A 9,052-nucleotide genomic window follows, 5' to 3' on the forward strand; every position below is an offset into this window, starting at 1 on the left:
CGCAATTTTTCATCTCTTTTTAAATAAGCATTGAATAATCAGACTGTATTGTGACCATAGCTAGAATTAGAACAATTCTAATGCTTCTAATACCAACTATCGAACAAATGTTGTAATTGATTTTCCACTACATTCGATGTACAGTTATAAAGAGGATTCTATCTGTAGATCGTAAATAAGGGTAACAACCATTAGATGGGTTAATACAATTGTTGGCAATGTGGTAGGCAAACAGCAGTGCTTGCCAGCCGGGTACGTTTCACGCTATTACTTGAGAAACTTTGAAATGAAATTCCATTTCGCCGGTATTTAAGGTGATTTACAAGTTCGTGCCTGTTTATGAAATAAATGTCTACTGACCGCCCAATGTCTGACATCATTAAAGAACAATCCGAGAGGAAGAAAATTGTATTGTATTTCCCTGTGGAGAGGGAGGACGTTTTTAGAAGGTAGGAATTGCAGACAAACTAGGCACTCTAGCTAGATGCACGAGTGGAACAGAGATAGAATAAGTAGGTTAACGAAATGGTCGTTCGCAAGCTTGAGATACCACCACCAATTTCAGTGTCTCTCAACTCTCCGGCTCCCCATGGTAGAATCCGCCACGATGCAACAACAATTTTCCAGTCGGTTGTTCCTTCTCCGTACCGCCACGCATGCATGCACAAAATATACTTTCTACCTAAGCCTGCGAAACGGAAGATCACTATCTTTCAGAAATATCTATGCGCCATTCCAGGATTTCGCTCGTAGTGCTCGTCGAAACGAAGAAGAACGGAAGAAATAATTATCGGAAGTCACAATTGGGAATGGAGGCTGCTTGATTAGCCCCTACAAGAAAGACATTCCATCAGCGAATTCCTGGCAGTATGTTTTTTCGCTTCGACGGTTCTGTCGTTTCGCTGCAGCGTTAATTGCATTATTATCGACACCAGCCTTAAGAGGGTATTTCGCTTTAAACGTTCCTTTCCTCGATTTTAATTTTATGTATCTTACTATTACAAATTATAAACTAAGGACATTTTCATGCTAGTAAAATAATAAACATTTTAATTTCCAAAGCAATCAACAATTTTTATTAATCATAACGAAAGAGAAAAAAAGAAGTTACAAATTACAATTCAAAGAAGTGGTTCTCCATTTTGTGAAATAAATAATCGTCAACCTGTATCTTGCTTGCGACAAAACCCATCGGTAAATATCACGTCACCTTTTTAAGTACGTGTAAAAATTTGGACATTGAAGTTGATTCCATGTCCCCTCTGACTCTTGAACCTCAAGGTAACGTTGCTGAACCCTGGACCACCGTTCAATATACTGGCGAACGCACCATTGCCATTGGTCTTCTGATCAAGAGCCTGAACCTGGGTGATTCTTTCCCATCGTGAGACGTTGAAGGTCTTCTGTACAGTAACTATTTGCATCCACGATGAACTTTTGACTATGTTTTCTCTGAGTGTAATCCTGTCACCAGGCATTCTGGATCCAACAATCAAATGATGAGACTTGTTGGTATTGTTGGCAGCATAGTGACTACCATATGGAGTTGAACTGACTTGTGAGAAAATAGCAGTGATGGCCACTATAGCCAGATAAAAGATCAACTTGTTAGTCGACATTTTCGACTTTTGCTAATACCACGTATGTAACTTTGAAATCACACTTGTATTACTGTTCAGACAGTTCTGATACCAATCCACCGCATCGTCACTTAAATATCTTTACCAACTGTCTTATCAGTTCACTTATCATGATATGTTTGTAACAATCCACTTACTCGTTCTGGAAAGATTTATTCTAAGAACACGTGGTTCGAAGTGAATACTTTTCCAGTTTGAGTGTGTTACATGATCGTATCAATTAATTAACGTTCATGATAAATTGATTAATAGTATTATGTACTTTAATCGAGTGTTTTTATTGCCTATACGTGTAAAGAATAAATAGAAATTAGAATTTTAAACATACATACCGTCTACCAAGTATTTCTCTACTTTGATCTCATTTCTTTGTTAAAACCATTACGTCACTTTTAGCACAAATAAATGGACAAATGTTCTTACAATTAGTATCAAGCGTAAACAGCTTTATCACATCAACGTTCGAGTGTGTGAAAACACGTATCATGATTCATTCGTACAAGTATATTAGATTATAATTGTCCGTTTCGCGGAAACTCGTTGAACATAATAATTCGCCGAAACGATTCATCTACCTATATCTTTCCAGATACAAACGATAATCGTTGTTATCAACGATAGACCACCGTGCGTAAGGTGTTTGGCCTCAATCTCATAATAGACGGCGATCTCTATAATTCAGCAGCAACCCAACTCTATCTAATGCCGCATCCTGCTGTGTGTACTCTGTACGTTGCATACACGCCGATGCGAGGCCAAATTCTATGCACCTTCGATAGATTGGGTTCGCAAACTCACGATACCCAGGAGTTTGAAAGCATCCACGTAACGCGTTATCAAACAGTTTAACTTATACTCGTTTAAATAACGAAAATAGTACAAGTTGTTAATTACGTTGACAAGAAGTAACTTTATGCTCGGGGGAAAACGTTTTCCTACACGAAGCTTGTTTATCCGAGCTTTAATAATGTTACCCATGCCGTATAATTGACCCACCGAATATCTAACGTTAAATTTGTTTGCCAACTAATATTTGCAATCCCACGGACCCATTCTGTGTGCGCTATTAAATCATTTTTCCGTGTGGCTTCGCTGCATGAAACAACAGATCGCTAAGTTTCGTATTTGACGCCCTACATCGCCATGATCCATTATACCAGAAGCTATTTTGTCAAGACCGTTGCAGGTTGTTTGCTCAGATGCTTGTTAACCGTGTGAGCATCCAATATGTTACCTCTTGTATGCACTTAGGTCCTGCATCGAGAGTAGATTCACACGGATCATTAAGTCAATTGCTGGATACACGATGACAGAATATCGGTTGTAACAGCTATGAAATGCGTTCGCTGGTGCAAGATCTATTGACAGCCGTGTGTTGACTATAAGTACTTATCAGTTTCTTCCGAGTTGAACTTGCTCGAAATTTTTCTAAACTCATAAGGAAGAGCATATTCGTTTGCACGAAAGGTTTCTCCGTTTTAAAGCAAGTAGGCAGCACTTATGGAACAACCCAACGAACGATGAACGTGAGTTTCATTTTGATCCTTTCCGGTGGTGGCGTGCAAAGATGTTTGTGCTTGTAAAGTTGTAGCATGTCTAGCAAGGTCACTTTCGTGTTTCGAAGTGTACGCGTGCATATTCCAGGAGAGCAGCATCATAGAAGTTTTACTTTCAGCTGCTTCCACCGACGCGATACATGCTCGCACACAGCTGCACCGTTGTAAAATATCCAACCGGATAGCTTCGACTTTACCATCCTACATGCTGAACGATGGTGTACGATACAAGTATACTGGCATTATTCATTCGACGGACAAACCTTGACCACGGAACTACTCGATCTCTGGCACCTGTCTCGAGCGTACCGAACAGAAGATGCTCTCACAGTCTGCGTATCAGCGTTGCTTTTACCATTAATTATCCCTTTGTGTACTTTGGAAATACGAGATACGGCTCGATTTCAGCGTCTTAACAAGATATCCGGTAATGCTGATCCAGCAGCGAATCCGTTTTCCTAGCCACTCGAATTGTCTGCTGTTAAACGCGAACTCTCGAAATTGCGACAGATTTTCTCTCGGTCATTTCAGAACGTTCGACAAACGTACCGTGACAATCGAACATCCGGGTCGCGTATCGTTCAGTAATTAACGTGTTACGATGAAATTTAATTGGATTACGATAAGAAGGATGAATTGGAGCGCCAGTCGCGGGATCAATAACGCGAAACAGCAAATTTCCTGGAGCAGCGTTAAACGCATATCGTTTCACGGAGGAAGAAAGGAAAAAATTGTGAAAGAGCGAAAGCAAAGGAAGGGATAAAGGGATAATCAGCGTTGAGGTCAACCGTTAGGACAATTAGGCGAACAGAAAAGTTCCATTGCAGTTCCGTAGCCTCCTGATCGTCCCTGTAAAAGTTAGCCTGACAGCTACTAGTTTTCTCCATTACTCAAAGCTCTCCGTGTACTCTTTCGTGAATTAATATATTATATTGGACCTATGGCTGACACGGCAGACTTTTATACGTCGGACGGAAACTAATGAAATGATTTTTATCGCATTTTTATCACATCGTTCAAACAGAAACGCCTGAATGGATATTCGTGTGCAAGATACATATTTAAATAGCAAGATATTTAATCTTGACTGACATTTCGTGTAAAAATCCGTAAGGAACTTGCTATATTTTTTATAACTTCAAGAATGATATTGCTTAGATCTTTATTCATCGATTATCAAGTAAATTAATATAAAATTACTGATCCCAGAAAGTAACTGTTATGTAAGCAATTAAGCAAGCGCAATTGTTCGGTGCTATGTTTATATTTCGAATCGAAATCGTGTATCATGTTATTTGTTGATGATACATTATGAAGAGAAACTCAGCTGTATTTGGCCACGATAGTTTTGGTTTACGGTGTTCTGATCGTCCCTGCAGAGTTGTATGCATCGTTCGCGTACATTTGGACACGTAATTTGCATTCGTCTCTCTACGATAAGGTTAAATATGTAGTTACTCTCATTAACCAAAATTCCGATATTTTAAACATTCAATCGATTCGCCGATATAATTACATTACAACCATCGTAATACATCGAATTTCTTGCACACCGTCAATCCCTTCCATTCGAATTTGTACAATATTCCTTTTGTTAATAATAAGATTTTTAAACTAAATATCCACCTTTTTGATTTACATTTACCAAAACAAAAGTGTGCATTATATTGTGCCATAGGTAAAAATTTCCAAATTTCTCTTTAATTTTCTAGAAGCTCGATCTATAACAACGCTAAAGCACTTTTAAAAGGACGATGTGTGTGGCCGTAAGTCGTCGAACGAGGTCCTGGTAGCCCTTTTCCCCGCGTGGGTAATCCTGGTAGATTGGCACGAAGCAATAATTCGTCCTGTATCGGTCTCGTGGGCTACGATCTCGACGGTGTTAAACGACCGATGTTTCCTTTTTCTTTTCACTCGAGAAGCGCCAGTCTCGATTTGTTGCACACCTCACCTGTCGTGCATCCTATTTCGCGTCCATCCTACAGTCGTCTCGAACATCCTCTTTACGCGCCGGCACCTTTATGCATCGTTAAAACCGGCAGTCGCGTTGGAGTAGTTGTAAAACCGCAATAAATCGACGCGTATATGTTGCGTTGACAACGTGATGAGATGTAAATAAAAAGCAGAAAAATGAGAGAATCGGGAGAGAAGGATTAGTGCTCGCTATTCAACCATTATACCACAGATTAACGGAGATTAACGGAAGATTCATTAGAACAAAGATTTTTGTCTTGGACGGTAGGTATAGAAAAAAAAAATACTGATCGAATCGAGTAACTTCCTTCTTTTTCGAAGTTGGTTAAAAATAGAGAATACAGATAATACGATAGGCCAATTAAAACAACCCTCCCCCTTAAAACTAGAAGGAGATTGTATTTGTCTGAGCATCATCCGCGACAAATTAGAAATTTTCGTCGATTCGAAGAAAGTCGCGTAACAAAGAAGAAGGTTGCCGTCGCCGGAAAGCCAAATGCCAACGACTTAATTAAGAGCTACCGTCGCTTGATCCTTCTACGAAATTCGTATCGTCCATTCTTCCGGAAGACATGACACAGACGAGCAAGAAGCAGCAAGACAAACACGGAATAGCCATGAACGCAGGAAAGCCGGAAGGTGCTGCGAGGTAGCGTAAACAATTGCCAGCACAATTAGGAAACGTTTGTCCGTCTGTGTTTATCGAAGGATCCGTAACTAACTTAGGTAACACCTATCCATTTGCTATCCGGCCAACGTAGCGCTGGATTGATCATGCGGACAATCTACAGAAACGTTATCGAATTTTATGAAAAGAATCTTTATTGACAGATTCGTGAATAATGAATGAAGATAAACATACTTGTTTTCGTCGTTTACGTTAATTTCCTACAAGAGTGCAATGACATTCGTAGTTCAGCAAAATTGTATTATCACGCAACATATCGTCAATCAATCATATCTTTCATTACTTCAAAAAAGATTACATCTATCAACGTTCATGGAAATTAGATTTAAATCTGTTGAAATTTAACGATAGGCGCCGATATAATAAAATGTATGAACGTGATATGATCATTTTCCTGGTACTTTGTGATTATTGACTTTACTCAGTCAACAGCGAAAAAGTAAAGAACGTAAAGTATAAATGGAGGATGGAAAAGCGATTTGATGGTGAACTTTTCTACAAATTTTATTATACTTTGAAAGCTTGCTTCATGCAATACGACGAATAAAACGGCTCAGATTTGACTGCAAACTTCTTCGTAAAAAATGATTCTTTCAAAATTGACGGACTAACAGGACCATTGTGTGTAACGAAATGGTAACTCTTTTGGTATTTCACAAGAAACGTTTGTCGTTACGTTAATTTGTTCGCTTGTCGCAAACATTCCTTTCGGGCTGGATTTATGACAGAAAATGAGAATAGTTTTCAAGGAGTGGATGGAAGTTTATTTCCGTAACATTGTATAAAGGGAACGTGGAGGAGAAATAAAAACTTAATTTAGTTCAACCTGTATGTGTATCCGCGTGCGTCGACATGCGGGTAATCATTCTACCTTTCCATTCCCTGTGGATAGGCAGTTTTTTTTTTTTTAAATCCATACTGGAATCGTTTTTTAATCTACAGACGATATAAGGGGACACCATTATCCTTGGGGGAAAAAATAGCTAATGGTTGCAAAAAACCTGTGAATCAAATAAGGTACAAAAAAGAGAAAAAGAAGGGAAGTTCCTACTTTATTCTTCACTTTGTTGCCACAGAGAATGCAACACAATCAATTACAAAATATTTCGTAATCATTCAATTGCGATTACGTTCGCGTTACTTCTTTATATTGATAAAGAAAAACTTGTGTAATTCATATAAGTTATATCGTAATTGCAACACAAGACTTTTATTTTTCCACATAAATATCTTTTATACGTAATGCTTTTTTGAAACTTTTCAAAAATATCTATAGCAAACTCAAATTCATTGGGTTAAATATTACAGAAGGATAATGTGTGACTTTCTTGAAATATGGATACCACAAAGTTCGAGGGGACACAAACACAAAGCTGGTCGCATAATCCCTCGACGACAAACTTGTCGCATTATCTGTTACATCACGTTCGGTAACTAGACGTTAGTTCCTAGCCAAAGGACATTAGGTTTGAGAGGCTCTAAGAGAGTTGACAACAGGTACGAGCCACCTGAGGAACTGACTCTGTCGCTTGGTAAATGTGAGAGGTAAAATTTGTTAGGAAAATTCCATGGAAAGCGTAGGTATATCAAAATATCTTGATGGAACATTTTAATTAAAGAGGACAGAATTAGTGTAATGCATAATCAAACGAACTGTTATCACCGCTTTGATCGAATTTTGTCGTCATTATTATTAAGGCTGCGTTAAATGAAAATTTATGTACCAGCTTGAGTTAGAAGCAGTTTGTCATGGTACTGTATGACTCATATGATTGATATAGAAACACGAGCGTTTACAAATGTTTTACCACCGCTTAATTCGTGCTTTTACTTTCAAATTGCATCCGACTTCTGTTTCCACGTTGCAGCAATGAGAGGCAGATACATCATGTCCTATCGGAGGAAACCATCAATGGCGTAACCAGGAAGCCGTCCAAAGTTCTCTAACGATGATGTATCGAGGTTGCAGGAGACCCTTAACTTGCGGCCGTTTCGATACACCGTAAGTTACCGTTTCTTTCGCTCTTTCTTTCTCTCACCCTTTCTTTCGCCACCCTTACCAGAAGAAGTAGGTACTACGTCCCTTGGTATCCTCCAACTTACCACCGATGATGACCGTGACAGATAGCCTGTCATAACTCGCCGCTGCGAAAAAACATATCTAAGGTCTGACGTTTGTTAAAAAAGTAACGCATACTGGTTTCTCGATCAAAAGGTGGACGTGAATTATATCGGTTAAAATGTGCAACATCATTCGTTCTCCGTCAATAAACTGGAAAGCATTTAATCTGAATTACTTTTTTCCAAATAAGAGAAGACTTTCGACCGCGTATAAAACGTTAGATAAAGCCGGCTCGAAATGATATTTTTAGAGGGACGAAAAGTTTGATGGCTCGAGACAGAGTTTGGAAAAATGTCACATCAAGCCGCGGTGAGTTTTTAAAACTAAACGACGCTAGGGGTCAACAGAAGCTGTCAAGCTAGCTTTAGTTTCCATAGACGGTGCGAGTTTTTTTCTCGGGAAGAAGAGCACTTTCCTACGGTGATTCGCAAACGCTTTTTACCTTTCTGCCCTTTTATGCTGTCGCTCTTACTCTAGGACGACATTGACGTCGCATTAAAATTTATCTGTACCTTTATTGCCGCTCGTTTCATGGAAATTTCCAGACGTTATTTCCTCATAAATTCAGCTGCCTAGTAGAAATAATTAATCTATTAGATGCGATATAAAATCGAGGCTGATAATCTTAAAGCCGCGACCGCACTTCCAGGAAATTACTATTAATAATCTTCCTCGTGAACCAAAAAGCGTTTTAACTAATTCATGATCCTGTCGGATGAAAATCGTTACCATCCATTTCAGTTACGTATATGCTATAATTAAATGTATAAACGTTGAATGTTTAGAATGGTATCCTATCCTGGCGACGGGAAAATGCACTTATCCTTTTAAATATCAAAAGGGTTTATAAATGTGTTGTCTCTTTATACAACAGATTATAATTTTAGTTCATTTATCGTACATAAAACATTAGAAATCAGATTCAATATTTATCTCAAAATACTGTGAACTGCCTAAAAATAACAAATTGTCATAATTATGATATTATTATTATTTTTTATTTGTTTTTTAAGTACATTCTTGTTACTAAACATACTTATGAAAGTGTTTGAAATAAATTAATTTCCATTTA

General features: G+C 38.4%; 1 protein-coding gene across 1 annotated transcript; it reads right to left on the bottom strand.

Moving 5' to 3' along the window:
• Positions 1 to 1,047: 1,047 nt before the first annotated feature.
• Positions 1,048 to 1,698, bottom strand: LOC114873521 (probable salivary secreted peptide). The gene has a single exon (XM_029181934.2). It carries the CDS (start codon positions 1,617 to 1,619, stop codon positions 1,215 to 1,217), a length of 405 nt encoding a protein of 134 aa, XP_029037767.1. The 5' UTR covers positions 1,620 to 1,698; the 3' UTR covers positions 1,048 to 1,214.
• Between the last annotated feature and the right edge of the window lie 7,354 nt (positions 1,699 to 9,052).

Source organism: Osmia bicornis, chromosome 1, assembly GCF_907164935.1.
Source record: "Osmia bicornis bicornis chromosome 1, iOsmBic2.1, whole genome shotgun sequence".
In the NCBI taxonomy this organism is placed as follows: domain Eukaryota; kingdom Metazoa; phylum Arthropoda; class Insecta; order Hymenoptera; family Megachilidae; genus Osmia; species Osmia bicornis.

What these genes read in the sequence shown, in the direction of transcription:
- LOC114873521 (XM_029181934.2), bottom strand. Translation starts at nt 1,619, where the DNA reads ATGTCGACTAACAAGTTGATCTTTTATCTGGCTATAGTGGCCATCACT.